The sequence below is a fragment of the Panthera leo genome, chromosome C1 (assembly GCF_018350215.1).
Source record: "Panthera leo isolate Ple1 chromosome C1, P.leo_Ple1_pat1.1, whole genome shotgun sequence".
NCBI classification, from domain to species: domain Eukaryota; kingdom Metazoa; phylum Chordata; class Mammalia; order Carnivora; family Felidae; genus Panthera; species Panthera leo.
In genome coordinates this window covers 219,719,171-219,737,812 of record NC_056686.1, presented here as the reverse complement: position 1 = coordinate 219,737,812, position 18,642 = coordinate 219,719,171, and the positions used below count along the sequence as shown (strand labels likewise).

The following is an 18,642-nucleotide window of genomic DNA, read 5'->3' as shown; positions in this document are numbered from 1 at the left end:
AGATGAGGGGACTGCCCAGCTCACTGGCACTCTCACAGAGACACAGGGAGACCCCAGGAGCAGTGGGGACAGGGGACCTGCTTGCACTGGTCTGCAGGACCTGTTGCTCCCAGCCCCTCCCTGCAGCCACCCTGTGGTGTCCCTAAGCCAGGCCTTGGGGTCAGTTCTCCTCTCCCACACAGCGACTGTCTCTCTGGTGTCCAGGCACCTGCTGCTGAGAACAAGGCTGCCCCTGGGGGTCCCGGCCCTGGGACCTGGGTGGGACTTGCACACGGGCTACCTTGTGAGGCCTGCGTGGAGCACAGAACCGAGTGCAGGGGTGGGTGACTGGCAGTTGCACCCTCCACGCCATCCCCCTGCACTCTCCTGTCCCAGGCAGGTGCAGGAGGCCTGCGGTCAGTCAGCGGAGGGGGTGTTTCAATCCCCTCTGAGCTGGCTAGTGGTCCTAGGGAAGGAATTGCTGGTGGTCGCTCTTAGGGAGGCCCCGAGGCCACATGTAACAGGAAACCGCAGTGACTCTGTGAACTGCATGGTGGCCCTGGGGTGGAGAGGCCCCTCTTTGACCTGGGGGAAGGGCATGTGTCTGTGTGCATGCGTGTATTGTGTGTGTGAGTGTACGTGTGTATGAGTGTGTGTGAATATGTATGTGTATGAGTGTGTGTATAAGTGTGTATGTGTACGAATGTACACGTGTGTACGAGTATGTGTATATATATATGAATGTGCGTATGTGCATGAGTGTATGTGATGAGTGTATATGAGTGTGTGTATAACTGTGTATGTATGAGTATATATGTGTGCATGTATGAATGTGTATGTGATGAATGTGTGTATGTGTGTGTGCATGTGATGTGTGTGAGTGTGTATGTGATGAGTGTGCATATGAGTGTGTACATTGTGTATGAGTGTGTGTGTATGAGGGTGGATATGTAATGAGTATGTGTATGAGTGTGTATATATGAGGGTGTATATGTGTGTATGAATATGCATGTGTGTGTATGTGTGTATGAGTGTACGTTTATGAGGGTGAATGGGTGATCATATGTATGTGATGAGTGTGTATGTGTGTGTATATATGATGTGTGTGAGTGTGTATGTATATGAGTATATGTATGTGTAAGAGTGTGCTTGTGTGTATGAATATGTATGTGTATATATGTATAAGAGTGTGTGCATGTATATGAGTATGTATGAGTATGTGTGTGTATGAGTGTGTGTATGTAATGAGTATGTGTGAGTGTATGTGTACAAGTGTGTATGAGTGTGTTCATGTGTATGAGGGCATATGTGTGTATGAGTGTGTATATGTATGAATGTGTATGTGATGAGTCTGTATGTGTGTATGAGGATGTGTATTTGTGTATGAATGTGTGTGTGTGAGGGCGTGTGGTGATTGTGTATATGAGTGTGTACCTGTGTGTACATGTGTATCAATATGTACGTGTGTATGGGTGTGTATGAGTGTATAATTGTGTATATGTGTGTATGAGTGTGTGTATGTGTGAATGAGCGTGTATGTACGAGGATGTATATGAGATGAGTGTGTGTATGACTGTACATGTGCATGAGTGTTTGCATGTTTATGAGTGTGTATTGTGATTGTGTATGTATGACAGTGTGTATATAATGAGTGTGCGTATGTGTGTATGAGTGTGTACATATATGAGCGTGTATGTGATGAGTGTATGAGTGTGTATATGCATATGAGCATGTGTGTGTGTGTACGTGCATGAGTGTGTGGCTGTGTGTAGGTGATGAGTGTGTACGAGTGTGTATATGCACATGAGCGTGTGTGTGTGCCTGGGTGTGCAGTGCGGTGTGGGGGCTGGCCAGAGGGCGCCCATGCCTTTTCTGCAGGACCAGCCCCCTCCCCCCCCCACGCCGCCTGTTGAGAAGCACAGAAGGACAGCACCGGTGGCATTTCCGACTTGGATAAAACCAGGAAAGAGCGGAAATGTCCTGGAGAGCCTCTCGGAGGCGACCTGCAGCCCAAAGTATGTGACGTGTGTTTGGCGGGTCCCTGAGCCGGGAGTTTGAGGGCTCGCCAGTGCCACCCTTGCTGGGTGGAGGGGCTGCTCTGAGCGGGCCAGGCAGGCCTGGAGGGGAGCCAGAGACCCCCGAGGCCACAGCACCCCTGCTCTGCAAACATCAGATCCAAACGGGCGGGGCCTTGGTTCCTGCTTTGACTTCTCTGCCAAAAATAAAACAATAAAGCCCCTGAGGCCTTTTATAAGCTTGTTTTGAAAAATGTAGGCATGTTTTTTATTTCCTGGCAGCTTTCTGGGTAATTAGGATTCCTCCCACGGCACAGTTGGGGGCTGGAGTCCGGCTTGCAGGGCAGCAAGTGGGCAGGGCCCCTGGGGCTCCCGGGCAAGGTCAGGTCTGAGCCCCGGAGACCCAGAACTTGCCGCACGCCCAACCCAGGAAGGAGGGGAGGCCCGCCCCGGGCTGAGCCTCGGCAAACAGGCAGACTCAAGGGAGCGGCCCCGGGGCCCACTTCCGGGGGAAGTGCCCCCACCAGAACTGGGGCAGGAGGGAGTCCCCCCCGAGGCTGGGACAGCAGAGTTTGGTGTTGGAGGAGTAGTCCCTTCTGCCCCCACAGGCCCAGCCCGCCTGGATCTCGGGGCCCCGGGACTGGGCTTCCTGCCGTGTTCTCCCTTTCCTCTGTCCTCCTCCAGGGCCGCCCTGTGGCCACCCTCTGGTCTCCTGGGGGGCCCCACAGTCCAGGCCCTTGTTCCCCCACCAACAGAGGCTGCCTCTCCAGGTGTCCCAGCAACTGTCCTTCCTTTATCCTTGTGTAGATGGCAGCTCCCGCCTCCCCCTCCCCGGCAAAGCCTCCCCCCGCCTCTCCTCTGGTACACCAGGACCGGGTGCCCCCCCAGGGCAAGAGCCCAGCTCCCCAGTGGTTCCTGGACACGCCTGCCTGTGGAATACAGTCCCACAGCATCTGGGCACCCTCGCCCTCCCTCGGCATCCATTACCAGCCCGAGCCGCTGCCTCCCCGTCTCTCTGGAGACCATGTTGCCTTTCAGCCTGGTCCACTCCTCAGATACCGGGGCCCTCCTTTTGGACACCCTGCACCCCTGGGCCACCCTGCATCTCTGTGACCACCATGGGGTCCACTGTCATCCTGCAGCCACCACAGCTGGAGATGCAGCTGCTGTGTCCCTGCCCTCCACTCACACTCACTTCTGGGGACAGCAGTTGCTCCTTCGGGACCCCAGCTCCACCCCAGACCCCATCCCCAGCAAGCTTCTGAAGCTGCCTCTGCCCATGCCCCCTCTGCCCAGAGTAGCCAGCAAGGCTCGAGGGACTGCGTTTGGCTTTGGCCCACCCCGAGGCCAGCTCAGGGGACAGTGTGGTCCTGGGCTGCCCCCCGATGTGGAGGGGCTGGGGTCAGGGACCCGAGCCTGGACCCCGTCCTGTTCTCACTCCTCCTTCCCGCACTTGGCCTGTGCAGCTCAGACTTCTGGACCTATTGAGTCCCCTCGGGCCTGGGGAGCAGGGCAGTGGCTAAGCACACAGTAGGTGTTTAATGAACAACTTGCCCCACTTTGTAAAGAACCAGCTTTTGGATGTTGAGGCCCTAAGGCTGGGTCTTCCTGGAGACCAAGTATGGGGAGAAACCAGCCGGGTGCCCTCACCCAGCTGCCTGCTCACAGACCCATAGCAGCAGAATCCCTGGGGTTCAGGCTCTTCCAGATTGTTCTGTCCTGGGGCCCACTCACTGCCCCACCCCTATCACGGATCACAAGGAGCATCCGTGCCCAGGGCCCCGTTGGGGCGGCTTGTCCTGGCCGCCCCGTACCAGTAAATGGGAGGCAGTGAACACCCGAGCCTGCGGGGCTAGGAGTGTCCAGGGCCAGCCGTGAGCAGGAGGGCAGGTCAGTGGGTGTCCTCAGGAAGAGCAGCGTTTCTCAGATGGAACTCTGGACAGGCACCAGGACCCCCTGGTCAAAATGCGGAGTCGGGCCCATGCAAGCCTCTGGAGTCAGACCCTCTGGGAGGGCCCGGGGATCTACATTTCTACCATGCCCCCTGGCGACCGGCAGCACCACATGCTGGGGTCGTGCCCTGCAGGTGCACACAGCTCCTGATGGCTGCTGGAGCCGAGGGAGGTGGGGGGGGGGGGTGGCGGAGCAGTTGCCCCCGGGCTGAGCCAGGCCAGGTGAGGCGGCCACCTGACCCAGCAGAGGAAGGTGGCGAAGAGGATGCCCTTCTGAATGGCCGGGGCAGTAAGGAGACATTCCTTCGGACGCAGTCAGCCCACTTGGGGGAATTTATTGTGAGGAAAGGACGAGAGACCCGTAACAAGGCGTGTATAGGGTGCACGCGCACCAGCGCACCGTCAGTTCATGGGAGACGCTGAAACCAGCCACAGGGGCAACAGTCAACAGAGCAGTCGACTTAAATAATTATGATGCAGCCACAGGAAGGAATATTACACTGTCACCTAAAAGCATGTCTCTAAAAATTTAAGGCATGGGAAATGCTCACAGCCTAAAGTACTGAAAGAAATATGCAAAATAGAAACTTGCACGAAATGGGAGCCCCAGGTTTGTCTCGTGGGCCCCTAGGTATGTTTGCAAACAGATCAAGAAGAATTTCACCAAAATGTTAAAAGTGTTGTTTTTGGATGGTGGGATTATGCCCGTACCATCCCACCGATCAGAAGATGAACAACAACATTGACCTAGAAGCTTCTAGGAGCTAGCTCTCTTCCGGAAGCCAGGATAGCGCGGTGAACAAAATAGACAAGGATGATGGTGATACTTAAACCAAAACACTGCTGCTAGTGCATCTGGACTCCTTGATTCCGAGCAAGGGCTCAGTCAAGCTTTTGGAATGAATGAACGAGTGAATGAATAAATGAACGAGGGAACAAGTCACTGGTGAAGGAGTGCACGAGGTTTCCGTGGTGAGTTTTCTGGAAGGACAGGGTTTGGCGAGCTGGTCGCTTCTGGCTCCGCAGTTCATACAGTCACCGGGAGCTAAGGAGTGGGGACCCCGGGCTCATTCCCAGCTGGCTAGGCTTGCCTCCCAGTGGGGCTGGCCAGGTGTGTGGCCAGGTGCTCTGGGCACAGACACAAGGGTGTTCTCACCAGGAGGCATTCGCTCAGTTTGACGTAAGGTTGCAGCAAGGAATGTCCCCCCACTCTTAATCCACACGCTCCCACTGCTCGGACTTGCCCCGTGCACTTGCTCCCCCCCCGTCTGTCTGTCCGTCTGTCCCTACGCAATGTTTCCCGAGCTGTTGGAGAGTGAAGGGCAGACAAGAACGCTCTCTGCTGGAAGCACACACGCAGGACCCGGGTCGGGAAGCTAGAGACTGATGTGAGGCTGTCCACACTACTTCCTCCCATTTACACGCTTAATCATTTATTTCCTTTTACCAGCGCGAGCTCACTGGCTCCCCCTGTATCCAATGGATTAAAACCTATTACTACCATTATTTTCATGCTCAGATTGCCCCCCGTATGGCCAGGGAGCCTGTTTGATGGCCTCTGTGTCCTCTGGACACATCCCAGCCATTCTTGGAGCACTCTTCTTCCTCCTGCGTGTGACTGATTTCCAGGCGCATTTTGCACTTTCCCTGCCAGGGCTCTATCATCTCCAGAGAGTCCTGGTTCCTTCCAGGGAGAACTGATGTTTGGCAAGCAGGATCTGAGCACTAGGAGTGCTTGGCACTACGGGGGTATCGCAGCGTTGCTCTCCCTCAGTGGACAGAGCCAGGAAACGAGTGAGCTGTGTGCATAGACACATGTGCAAGGGCCTGTGTCCACAGCCGGCTGCCATAAGATATGAACGTAGACATACGGACATATGTACCGTGAGGTCATAGCTCCGTGGCTCGCAGGGCACACGTCCGCATGCAGGAAGTGGACGCCAAATGGGAACGACTGAGGTGGGGTCAGGGGCCAGCACAGGAGGCAGAGCTGGAGGGTGTGGTGGGGACAAGGGGGCCAGACCACCCAGCCTCAGGGCCAGGAGCAGGTAAGGGCTGGAAGGAGAGCCAGGATCTCATTCACATTTGGCAATGCTGCTTCAGCCGCCTGATGCACAGGCTCGAGGGGCAGGACCGGGAGACAAAGGCCAGCGAGGAGGCACCTACATGCATCCAGGCGGGTGGGAACGGTGGTCCTGCCCAGGGCTGTGGCCATGCAGGCGCTGAGGGGTGGGATGTATTTCTAAGTCTCCAGCAAGGAGGGGACAAGGGAAAGGAGGGAGGCATCAAAAGGCTACGGTGGGCCTAGGGAGGAAGCAGGACCTCTGTCTGGGTCCTGCTAAGTTTGAGATGGAATGCTAAGGAGGCAGCTGGACAGGGTGGTCTAAAGGCCCCTGAATCTGCATTCTGAGCCTCAGTTTCCCCATCTGCCCTCTGATATCCAGGCGTGGCCACCAGGTAGGCATGGGAGGCACTGGCCAGGTCACCTGCTTTGGAATAAACACCTTCCCTTCTCTCACTTAGCTTTAATCGTAGCCACCCACCGGCCTGCCCGTGCGGGACCCCCGCGCCCTCCCGGTGCCGTCAGGCAAGCTGTCCGGGCATGGCACCCTCAGGAATCCCACGGTCTTTCTCGCTGAAGGAAGAGAAGGCACAGCATGCTACTATGTCCACATGGACACTTGTTTTTCCAATATTATCTTTGTTTCCGGAAAAAGCTCTCACGGAGATATATGTTTTGTTAGCGGCCATAATGTTCATTTCTGATGAAACTGTTTGTTTTCCTAGTAGATCTTTCCACTTTAGAACCATTTCTCCCAGTTGTTTTGGTAAGAGTAGATGTTTTTGGTGAGGCTATTAAGAAGGTCAACCGTTTTAAGAATATTTTCACCCGTGACTGTGAGGGGGAAAGCTGAGCCTGGCCCAGATGCTTTAGGAGCATTTTGACGGTGTTCTGTTCAAATGGTGCCAACGTGAGTTTTCCCATTTCCAAGGTGCGCGGGCCTGCTCCGGCCCCTGCAGACCCTGAGCACAGCTCTGCACTGTCCACCGTGCACTTCTGGAAGTCAGTCCTGGCCTACAGAGAGGACAGTGGCCCCCTCCTACCACTGTCACGTCACCAAATGCTGCTGCCAAGGTGCGGAAGCTTCCCGCATCGGCATGGGGAGTGCCGTGGTCGCCAGGGGAGAGAGCACGTGACGGTGGCCACGGTGGTGGAGGGGCTGGTGGTGGCCACTCGGACAGGGCCCGGTGAGGGTGTCAATAGTGCAAAAGATGGGAGTGGTGGTGCGGGTGGCCTTGAAGGTGGTGGGGAGGGTGCTGGTCATGTCAGGAGGGGCCGATGGAGCGGGTGACAGTGGTGAAGGGGGAGGTGGTGGCCCAGTGGGGGTTGCTCGGGCGGGTCGATGGCAGCACAGGTGGTGCAAGTGGCAGTGGATGGAGTTGAAAGTGGCTGAGGTCGTGGTTGGGGCGGCGGGGTTGGAGGTGACAATGCATCCGGCCGGCCTAACTCTTTTCTATTCAGGGGACGGCAGGTGCCCAGTGGCCCACCCACAGAGCAATGCGGTGACGAGCCATCGCGTTTCATTCCTTCTGCGGCCCACAAATGGCTCCCACACCGGGAGCACCAGACACAGAACCCTCGCCCTTGCCCCTCGCCCTGAGGACTCCTGCTGTCCTGAGTGCCTGGCCCCAGAGCTCCCTCTGGGAGTCCCTTCGGGAGGCACTGGCCTGAGTAAGTGGCTCCTGGACTCAGGAGGAAGGGAGAAAGGGAGGGAAAGGCTCGGAGGGGACACTCCGCCCAGCTGCTGCCACACCCAGGGGGGCTTCTGCCCAGAAGCAGGCCCTGCCCTGACCACCTGGCCAGGGGTCCCAGCCTCCTGCCCGTGGGCCTCAGGCGTCAAGGAGGGCGGGGCGGGTCTAGGTGGCTGCCAGAGGGTACTTGCAGGCCAGGTGCAGAACTGAACAGGCCAGGTGCCCCGCTCGGGAGACTGAGGCCCCAGGGAGCACGTGGCTGCCGTCACACTGACGTCTGGGACCAGGACGGGGCCAGGACTCTGCGGGGGGGCCAATGGCCGGGCGGACGCGGTGTGCGCAAGCTGCCCAAGCCCCGGGGGCCGGTGAGGCCGGGCCCGCGCTCCGCTCGCCCAGGTGGCCGGGCCGCAGCTCGAACCCCACCCCCGCCCGCCTCTCCCGCGGGCCGCTGTCCGGCCTTGGCCGCCGCAGGGAGGAAGCGCTGTCCTCATTCCACCTCTGGCCGCCGCGGTGCCAAGTTGCTGGCGGCGGCGGCGCGAGTCGGGGCGGCGGGCAGCGGCGGGGGCGCAGCGCCCGCCCCGGCGCCCCCGCGGCCCGAGGTTACTCACGTAGAGTCCGGAGTGCTCGGCGCCGAAGAACGGGAAGGGCACGGAGAGCGGCTGCAGCCCCGAGCCGCCGTCGTCCTGCTTGGGGGTGACAGCGTCGCCGCGCTCCGTGCCGAACGGGTAGAAGTCGGCGAGGGCCACCGCGCCGCGCACCCCGCGCACCCCGAGCCCCAGGGCGGCGGCCAGGAGCAGCGCCCAGGCGGCGCCGCGCAGCATCGCCGGGGATCGGCGGGCGGGACGCAGCAGGACACTGCGGGGACCGAGCGGGGGACACTGCGGGGACCGAGCGGGGGACAGAGCGGGGACACTGCCGGAACCGAGCGGGGACGGAGCGGGGACGCAGTGGAGGCAGAGTGGGGAGCAGTGGGAACAGAGCGGGGGGCGCAGCGGGGACGGAGCGGGACCGAGCCGGACGCAGCGGGCACAGAGCGGGGACCGAGGGGCCTCGCGGTCCGTGTGGGGCCGGAGCCGGCGGGGCCGGGTGCGGTGCGGGCGGCGCGGCGCGCCGTCGGGGAGCTCCCGCGCGCTCGGCCGGGCCGCGCTCGGGTCGCCGCTCCGCGAAGGAAGGCGCCGGGCGGGACCGCGTTCAGGGCCGGCCCCGCCCCAGGGGCCGCGGCTTAAATACCCGGCCGGGCGGTCCCCGGGCCTGGGCGGGGCCTGGGCGGGGCCATGCAAATAAGGCCGCTCTTAAAGCGCCAGGCCCCACGGGAGGGCGAGGGCGCTCGCTGCGCGCCTGGGGCCGCCCCGCGATGGCGGGGAGGAGCTCCCTGGCCCAGTCTTTGGCGAGGTGAGCGCTTCGCGGGAGCGCTCCTGCGGCGGGGACCGTCCTCCTCCTCCGTGGGTTCTCAGCTGCCAGACTGGAGCGAGCCCAGAGGAGGAGCGTTGCTCACGGCGCAGTTCTGAGACAGACCCTAAGGCCTGCCTGCCTGAGATGTTGGTCGGGGCCACCCTGGCTTAGCAGTGCCTTGATACCCTTATGGAAATGGCCAGGGGCCAGCCCCGTGTTGCTCCCCAAGATCTGAGCCTGTGGACACTTGTTGGGGGGGGGGTGCTCCTGGTCTGGTTTTATGTGAGGACCCCTGGCCTGGGGGAATTCAGGGCACTAAACAGGTGCACTGACCCATCAGGGAGAAATCCCCCTGGAGGTTTTCTGATGGGTTCGGGGCCCTAAGGGAACTTCACAGCAAGAGAGTCTCTAGCAGACTCCAGGGTAGGGAGGGCTCTAAGGGAAGGCTGGTCCTCTTGGGCCGGGCGGGGGGGGGGGGGGGGGGGGGGGGGGGGAGGGGCAAGTGGACGGATGTCAGTGGGCCTGGCGGACCGCAGTAGGGCCTCCAGAGCCCAAATTCAGATTCCGTATCCCCAGCTGTGGCCATCCCAGCGCTTCTCCCGTCTCTGAGACCACTGACCGCACACCTGGTCCCTCCCCAGGTGCAGGGCCTGACTCCTGGGGTTGAGGCCCTCCCCCACCCCCCTTGCTCTCAGAATCCCGGTGTTAGGGGATGTGTGAGTGCAGGCCCAGCCCGGAGCCCCTGGAGACAGCGGTGTTCCCGTCAGAGATCAGCAGAAACAGCCAGCACGATAGCAGCAGCTGCCACTGAGTTTCTGGGCGCTTTTACGCTGGGCTCCGTGTTTTTTCTGTGTGTCCTAAAACGTCTTCAGTGAACAGGTGTTGCTCTGTGGTCAGCAAGAAATAGTAAATGTGACTTTGAGGAAGTAGTGGAAAGGTCCTCTGAGTGTGACTCTGGGGGCCAAAGGTTTACACGGGTCCCGTTCGGCCAGTATCCTGGCGGCCTCGCCGTTCAAGGAGGCAGCCCCTGTGGGGCACTGGCCCGAGAGAGGTTCCCCTTCAACTTCTCTCTGGTTCCCCTGTGCTCAACTGCGAGAAGGCCAGCCCTGGGGCCGGGCTCCTGCCTCAGAAAACCCTGGACGGCAGGACAACCGTGTGGTTCCAGGGAAGGACGAGAAAGGGCAAGGCCTCCCGTCTCTAGGAAAGGTCAGAGAGGACATCGAATTCCGGGGCTGTGCTGGGAGCAGAATCTTCGCGGTGTTGTCAGCGGGAACCTGGGGAGGAGGGGCACGTCCCCGCTTGCTCCCCTCCACTCACACGTGCACATCCCCACTCGCACACACACTCCCATTTCCACGTGCACGCTCACACATGGAGACAACACTCACACTTCCACACCCACACTCAGTCACATGTGCTGCCACATACAACACTGCACACATTCCTATGTGCCCCTCTTCACTGCTGACCTTCTGCCCCAAGGGATCCTAGTAAAGGCCCACGTCTGGGCTAGGTTATGGGTCCACCTAGGGGCTTGTAGGCAGTAGGGCTGCCCCAGAGAAGGGCTGTTTCTCTAGACACGGTGGGAGTGGTTGGCCTAGACAGGGGGTCCCAACCAGGGCACTCAACTGAATCCCCTGGGTGGATTTGTGAGGTGCTCAGGCCTGGGCTCCACCCTGGACGGCAGGTGCTTGTGGGTCTAGGCTGGAGCCAGCCACAGGCCGACTCTTCGGCCACGGCCCCAGTGAGGCCACGCTTACCTGGGGTCCAGGCCTTGCTGCCTATTTGCAGCCTGGTCTGGGAGACTGGGGGTTAACATGAGGCCCCACCACTGCTGGGCATTACATTTCAAACACACACACACACACACACACACACACACACACACAACTCCACAGGCAGCAAAAAAGAGGAAAAAAAGTGTTTTTTTTTTTTTCAGGTGCTAAAAATATTATCAGGAAATACTTTTCAGCAATGTGCCGTTTTAGGTTCCCCTCTGGACTCAAGGGCGCCTTTGTCTCTGCCACAGAAAGTCCACATTTATCAACACCAAAATCGTTTTATCAAGCAAGCTCATGTTCTGCGGCCAGGAAACCTGAGCCTCCCCAACAGGCCTGTGACATTTTAGTTTGGGGCCTGAGTATGTGTGCAGTTTAGATGGGGGAGCCCTGGAGCCGACCTCGGGACACCCCAGGACCCGGGGCTCTGTTGGGGCAAGGTGGTGCGTCCTTCCCCACAGCGCACCTGGCCTGGTGGGCTTGTCCCTACAGGGCTGGGTGGGGCTCCCTGAGCAGGGCTCCGGCCGGGGCCCTAGAGGGCCGGGCTGGCTGTGCCTCCCACCGCTTTGTCTCCAGAGGCAGCTAGCTGAGCACAGATCTCCCCAGAGCAGCCAGAAGCCCCTGCCCCAGGTAACCCTCACCTGCCCCAGGAGCAAGGCTAGGAAGTTACAGGGCCCGAGGCTCAGGCTGGGTTGCGCCCTTGCGGAAGCCCACCCTACCTGGTTGTTTCACTGTGAGGCTGGACGGGGTCTTGTCACAGGTGGGAACGCCTGGTTCAGGATGAGCGGAAGGGACGGTCCTTGGGTCCTGGGCCCACTCGGCTCCGCGCCCCCTGTGTGCAGCAAGGGGGCACAGCCTCCAGGGAGCCCCCCCACACCTGGACACCTGACGGGTGTCCTGCTATCTATCGGAGAGAAATGATCAGAATAGGGTTCAACGTTTACTTCCTGGGAAGTTCACTGCTGCTTTCTTCTTTGAAAAAACTAGAGAGCAATTAGAAACCCTTCGAGCTGGAGAATCTGCAGGGAGAGGCCAAAGATGGTTACGGGTGAGCTCAGGTTGGGCCTCTCTCCGTGGTTGGGGTGAGGAACGACGCCTTCTGCCGTCCACGGGCATCCTCCCCCGCCCCCCCCACCCCCTCCCCGGCCCCGCCCCGCCCCGCCGCTGTCCCCCAGGGCACAGGGCAGAGACTCGGCTTCCCGAGTGTTCCACAAGCGCCAGGGACAGGTGCGACAGAAGGGCTCTCAGGTGGCCCCCGCATGACCCTTTGCCGAGAGGGTTGGCAGCTGATAAAATCAAGCTTCTGTGGCATTTTTCATGACGTGGGGAAAAGCCTCATGATAAAATATCAAGTAAAAGTTTTTCAGAAGAGTATTCAGCGTGGCACGTGCAGCAGCCCCCCACCATGGGGAATGTTCCAGTTTTGCCCGAGGATCTGCTGTCACGGAGTACGGGCGGTGGCGGGTTTCTTTTTCATAGGCTTCGTCGTCACAGGTTTTCTTTGCAGTTATGTGAACAAATTAATGTTTTGGAAGCCGGAATATCAGTGACCCTGGTTCCAGCTGGCCCATTTCCTGCTCCGGCTGTGGCCCAGGTGAAGCCCCTGCCTCCCTCGAGAGCTGGGGTGCTGCGGGGGGCTGGGGCCTGTGTCCTCAGGGTGTTCTTTCTCCCTCCGCCGCCTCGTCTGTCTGGTGGGAATCACGGCCTTCCCTGGGCTCCCGAGGGGCCCTTTCTCTGTGGCATCCCTGCTCTCCTCCTTCGTACACCCCACCCGCAGTGGCTACAGGGTGATGATGGTGCCCCCACCCCTGTCGCTGAGGGTTCATGATGGGCCCGGGGTCAGTGTGGGCGATACCTCATAGAGGGCTCACCGTGCCCCTCGGGGGTGGGCTCGCCCATTTCACAGATGAGGAAACTGAGGCTAGAGAGCCTGTCCAGAACCACACAGCTGGAAGGGGCAGAGCTAGGATTCCTCCAAGGCTGATGAGTCCCAAACTGATGTGGGGGCTGCCGGGCCTCTTACAGGCCGGAGGCCTCCGTGCGGGGTGGTCGAGGAAGAAGCCGTGAGCCTTTCCCCTCAGGCCACAGGGAGGGCACGGGCAGCGGTACAGCCTGTTCTCTCGGCCTGGCCCCGCCCCAGGCCCTCCTGCCTTGACCTCACCTCCGGGAGTGTGGGGCGGGTGGTGCGTGTGAGGACAGGTGGATGCCCGGCAGGGTTCCAGCACCCTGGGCACTGGGACCCACCCTGCTCGGCACCCCCAGTCCGTCTGTCCTCCAGTCGGCAGGACGCTGTGCCTGCAGCCTCGCTGGCCTCTGGGTTTGACTCTGACCTCTTGCGGACTGCCTTGTGGCCTTGGTCCAGAAGCAAGACCTCGTGGAAGCCCGGTCAGGGAAGCCCCCGTGAAGTCCCCTGTCAACAGGCGTCCCAGGGCGCTGTTGGGAGGACGGAGCCAGGCTCCTCCAGGTTCCGGGGTAGTTGTTAGACGCACAGGCCCTTGTGCTGGAGATGCTCGAGGAAACACCAATTTATTTCCACTAGAAAAATCCTCTTTTTCCTAAGTGTATGACTTTATGTTGAGTAAGTAAAAACTAGCATCTCCTACGTGGATTGAACGATTAACATACAAAAATCGAGAGGTCTCACAGGTGCTGTGAAAGTCCCGCATGTGCAACCGGGGGCAAGGAAAACACCAAATCACCAGGATGTTGGTCAAAACATGGGGGCTTTCATTTTACTAATGAGAAGTCACCCGACCCCTTCCGCACCTGAGATACATTTTCCTCTTTCACCCGTGAGCGTGCACTTGCTTCTTCTGTGCTGGGAGCACCTACGACGCCAGCGGGTGCCGCAGACACGCACAGACTCCGGTCTCCAGCTGCTTGTTCCTTCCTCCTCACACCCCCGCCCGGCCCGGCCCTGGGGTCCTTCTGCTGGGGGGCGTCTGTCTACTAAAAGCCAGGCCCCGAGGGCCACGCGTCCCCTGTCAGGGCCCCAGCCTCTCCCATTCTGCAGAGCACGCTTCTGAAGTAGGGGTGCACCTGCCCGCTAGCCTCCACCGGTGGCACGGATCGGGCCGCAGGTAGCACCAGTACGGCCTCCTGGGCCCAAGGCAGCCACTGCCAATGGGTCACCCGGCGCTTGCCTCCGAGCCTGGGCTGGGCTTCAGAGCCACACAGCCACCGGTGAGCAGGCTGAGTTGAGGGCGGAATGAAACCTGTCTGCTCCCATCCTTCTAGCCGCTGCTTTCGTACACATGACCGCCTGTGGGAATACATTGCTAAATTCAAGCGGAAAGCAAGGTCTTGACAGGATAGCCTATTTTAAGCCCTGGATCGATCTTGAAACAGACATACGGCGATCGCACATTCGGGCAGCAAGGTGCAGGGACAGCAGTGAGGTGGGCTGTGTGCTCTCGGCCCTGCCCGCCCCCAGGAGTCCTGGAGGGCAGCCAGCACCTGTGCCCGCAGGAATTTACCGGGCTGGCCGGTGCCCTGCGTATCGTAAACGTGCCGCTTGCAAAACAGGGGAGGCCATTTGGGGAGGAAAACAAATCACTCTGGCCGACGTTCATGGGGGAAATGAGTAAAAATGCTGACAGGTGAACCCCACAGAGGCCCGAGATGGCCACCTCGGTCTCCCTAGCAACTGGGGCCGGTTCCCCCAGGAATTTTCCCAGAGTTTATAGGCTGGAAAAGTGGGGGATTCTGTAACAGCTTCAGCTCTCACGGCCAGTGCTTCCCGTGGCCGGCGAGTCACAGGGACTTGGTTCTGAGTCATTTCCAGCCACCTGCCACTGTGACGGACCTGCACTTCCTGGATACAGAAGGTTCCGCGGCCTCTGGACGTAGGGAAGTGGTGGCTGGGCCTCGCAGGACATTATGTTTTTGGCTCTAGTTGGTGGAAATATTTTCCACGTGTTTCCCCATGTTTATAGAGCTGAAGGCATGGAACGCAGCCTGTGGCCGCGGGAGCCGGCCTGATGGGGCCTGGTGACCAGGGTCTGGCCAGATCAGTGCGTCCCAAGTGGAGACAGAGTGCCAGGCCGGGTGCGGGCCAGGGGCAGGGCGGCGCCTGCGAGGAGTGTCCTGGAGGCCGGTCCAGGGTGCGCAGAGGTGGAGGTCCCAAGGGCCGGGGGGAGCTCAGTGCTCTGTGGAATCGCGGGGCGCCTGCTGGTATAGGACCCCGGGGGAGGCGTGGTGGGCTCTGGGCCGTGGCACCACGGTCCTCTGAGCAGCGTGAGACGTCCGTTTTCCCCATGGCGGCTCTGATGCGCTGTCGGGTCGGCGCTGTGGCTGTCGGGCCACCCTGGGGGCTTTGGCAAGCAGGGCTCACTTCTTGGCCCGCAAGGCCTGGCCGAGGCGGGCCTGTTGATGCCGAGGCGCTTCCTGGTCCGGCTGCTTCTTCAGACTGGCCACCTGGGGACAGGGCAGGAGCTCAGGTGGGTGGGTGGTGGCGGGGGGCGGGCAGGGCCTGTAGCCAGGGCTCCCGGGCCGTGGTTGTGGAGAGCTCTGGGGGTCCTGAGGAGAGGCAGGTGCCTGGGAGAGAGACATCAGGCAGGCGGGGGACTCGCTGGCTGTCACATGGGGGTATGTGGAGCCATGCTCTTCAGGGACACCCATCCCAGGGGTCCTAGGGACTGAGGCCACTGCACACCCGCAGTGGATGGACCCCCTTCCATTCAGGCCGTGAACGCACTCGGAGTGATAAGGAAATGCATGCTGCTCAGCTTATAAATTTGGCAAATGTGACTTGGTGGGTTAGGGACACTAACTTGGGGGTGACACCGGCTGGTCACTTTACCCTTCTGGGTTTCAGCTATAAGATGAGAGTTTGGACCAGATGGCCCCCAGGAGCCCAAGGGTGAGCCCCAGCAGGTGTGCGTTCGTGTGGGGGGGGGCGGGGGTGCCGGCGGGGGGAGGGTCACTGCCATGTTTCGTCACTGCCTCGTCCCCACGTACACCACTGTTCTCCCTTCCTGACTCTGACAGACAGGTGCGGGGGTCACCTCTGTTCCGACTGCCATGTGCTAGGTGCAGTTGGACACTTTACCCGCGGTGACCTCCGGCCCAAGAACTGTCCTCACCTTCCTCCTAGGGGCCCAGTGATGGAGGCACAGAGAGGCCGGTGGCCTGTCTCAGAACACTCGCTCCGCCCCTCGGTGCGTGGTGGGGGTGGTTGGATGGAGTGTGAGAGCCCCTGGGGGTGGCTGGGACCCCCCTGCCGCAGGATTTCAGGCCGAGGCCAGGCAGGCACCCCTGCGGTGTGCTGCTACAGGGTGCCCGTCCCTCCCCACCCCTCCCTCTGCCTGGGGCACTGAGGTCCAGGCCCCACTTCCTCCTCCGGGAACTTCGGCCGCCGCTACCGGTGGGTCTGCTCCCGGCTCTCCAGGGCCTGCACAGCCTGCAGCCGGGCCCTGTGACCAGCTCCCGACCGCTGGGCCTGTGCCTGGGCCTGCTCCGCTCTCCGGGCCCGAGGTGAGAACCTGGGCTCCTCCCTGCTGCCCACCGACCTGAGAGCTGCACAGAGTCCAGGGTAGGGCGTCCAGCCCTCCCCCTGGGGCTACTATTCCTCCCTCCAGCCCCCAGCTGGCTCCGCTGCCCTCTGCTGGGCACAGGCCCGGCCCAGGACTGGCAGGCCGACCCAGGGGTTCAAGCACATTCAGCCCCTGGGCCTTGTCTGGCCTAGAGCCCCACCCACGGGCCTCCAGGCTAGGCCTCACAGCTGTTTTACTGGCATCCCAGTTTCTGCTTGGCTGGACTGGGGGAGGCGTCGGGTGGGGGGGGGGGTTCGTGTGGGCGTCACAGACTCACTCTCGCCCCTGCCCCTCTTGCCAAGTCCTTGTGTGGAGGTAGGGGTCTGGCCAGCGGTGGGAGGGGAGATGCCCCCCAAACACACAGGAGCAGCCCCTGGACTTGCCCACAGGCCTGCCTGACCCCGCGCTTCCCACACTCCTCCCCGACCTGCTCTGTTCTGCACAAGCCCCCTCGGCCGTGTGGCCACTCCTGCGGGGCCTGGGGAGGAGACCAGGAGGGGCCCACAGAGCCCCGAGCCCTGGTTCCACCCCCGCCTGCGCCTTGCGGTGTGAGCCTGGTAGACCCCACTGTCGTCTGGGGCCGGGTCTCCGCATCGGTCGGTGTGGGAGCGGTCCACCCCGTCCTTCCGGGCCGTGTGCGCGCCTCCACGTGGGCTGTGCGGCGTGAGACCCACCGGACACTCCCTGCCCCTGGGTGCACCCCCGAGGCTGGCCCGGCTGACCTGCCGCCGCTGGTGGTGCCTCGGCACGCCGTCCCCTTCCTGGTGCAGGCCGCCCACGGGCTGGGGCACTTGCTCCTTCCGGGCCCCCCGCCTTGCCGTGCCCCCTTCTTTCCTCAGCGTCTCCTGCTCCGTCTGTAAGAGCCCAGGTGTCGGAGACTGTAGAGGCCCTCTGGCGGTGGGGGTGGGGGGGAGGTGGGGTCAGGCCAGCCTTCCCCTCGGGAAAGGAGGTCTGGAAAGGGCTCTGGGTCCCCTGAGAGCAGGCTGGGTAGAGGGAGGGCCCTGCAGCCAGGGAGCGGGCTGAAGGAGGAGCACGGGCTCCCGGTGCCAGCCTGCTTCAGGCTGGTGGGGGAGGGGAACGGCTCCATCTTTTGGGTGGCCTCCGGGGCCTGCCGCCCAGGGGCCCTCCCGGCATTGCCCTGGCCTCATGGAGCCCCGACCCCCTGCACTCAGGGCCCTGCCCACTCTGACCCAGGCCCAAAAAGCCTATGTCCCCACCATCTGTCTTCAGGGGGCCGCAAGCTGCCCCCAACAGAGCCCCCTTCTCGGTGGCCTTCTCCGGCATGCTGGTCACAAGCAGGGGGCTAACGGCAGGGGACTGAGAGAGCAAACATTTTCAACGGGAAGTTTGGCGGGCCTCCTTTTGTCCCTTGTGGGTGATCCTTTTGGAGGAAGGCACGGACACCTCAGGTCATGCCTCGTGGGTGCTGGATGTGGACAACCTCCTTCTGGAAGCCCGTGGGTGGGCGCCGGGCCTGTCAGCAGTTGGGGCTCTCCAAACGGGGCCCCCTCCACTACCCTGCTCTGCCCGCCTGCCTGGTGGGTCCTGCTGGCTCCGGGCCAGTCCCTGTGCCCGGCGGGGGGCGGCTGGGGCCCCTGGGCACTCCTCCGTTCGGTGTCTTCTTGCCCCGTGCCCAAGGCCTTGGGGCTGGTGTCACAGAGGCCCGGAGATGTGGCGGCTCTGTCTTGCTGGTAAAGTTATTCGGTCAGTGATAGGAGAACAGCTTACAAAAATAAGGACTTCCAGGGGTGCGGAAAACAAAGGGTCCGTTACAAAAATAAGGGCTTCTTTCTTCTTCAGGGCGGAAAACAACGGATCCGCCTCCACTGAAGAAGGAAGGTCCTGTTTGTCTGAAAATCCAGTCACACTCCTGGAAGTGCATGTCAAAAAGGGAAGAGAAAAGTGAAATCCAAAATAAATAAACGGCCACATCCGGGTTTCCCCTCCTGAGACACCAATAAAGGGTTTATGGGTTTGGGGGCCCCTCACAGCTGACCTCCTGGAACTCATTAGCTGTTCCTCCCCTCCCCGACCTGGGCTGCAGGGGCCCACAACTCGCTCCGCGGCCCTGGGCAATGCCACCGCGGCCGGGCCTGTGCTGCCAGGAGAGGCCCTAGAGGCCTCGGCTCCCCCCGCTCAGCGGCTCAGTGTCGGGCCCGCCTTTCAGGAGAAGCAGGACTCCTGTGACCGTGACCGTAAGGGTGGGCCGACCCACCTTCCTGGGAGGGCAGGTGGCCCT

At 61.0% G+C, this 18,642-nt stretch overlaps 2 protein-coding genes across 2 annotated transcripts in view; both read right to left on the bottom strand.

The window, feature by feature from the left end:
* The window catches only part of SNED1 (sushi, nidogen and EGF like domains 1), an 87,043-nt gene extending 78,380 nt beyond the window's left edge, over positions 1-8,663 (bottom strand). Inside the window, exon 1 of the mRNA XM_042950815.1 lies at positions 8,308-8,663. Within this exon, the coding sequence (XP_042806749.1) occupies positions 8,308-8,520 (213 nt within the window). The 5' untranslated portion in view covers positions 8,521-8,663. The remainder of the gene's footprint in view (positions 1-8,307) is intronic.
* Positions 8,664-16,228: 7,565 nt separating this feature from the next.
* The window catches only part of CROCC2 (ciliary rootlet coiled-coil, rootletin family member 2), a 70,245-nt gene continuing 67,831 nt past the window's right edge, over positions 16,229-18,642 (bottom strand). The window contains exons 33-34 of the mRNA XM_042948720.1: positions 16,972-17,257; positions 16,229-16,386 (exon numbers count right to left, since the gene is read on the bottom strand). Of these exons, the coding sequence (XP_042804654.1) occupies positions 16,229-16,386; positions 16,972-17,257 (444 nt within the window). The remainder of the gene's footprint in view (positions 16,387-16,971; positions 17,258-18,642) is intronic.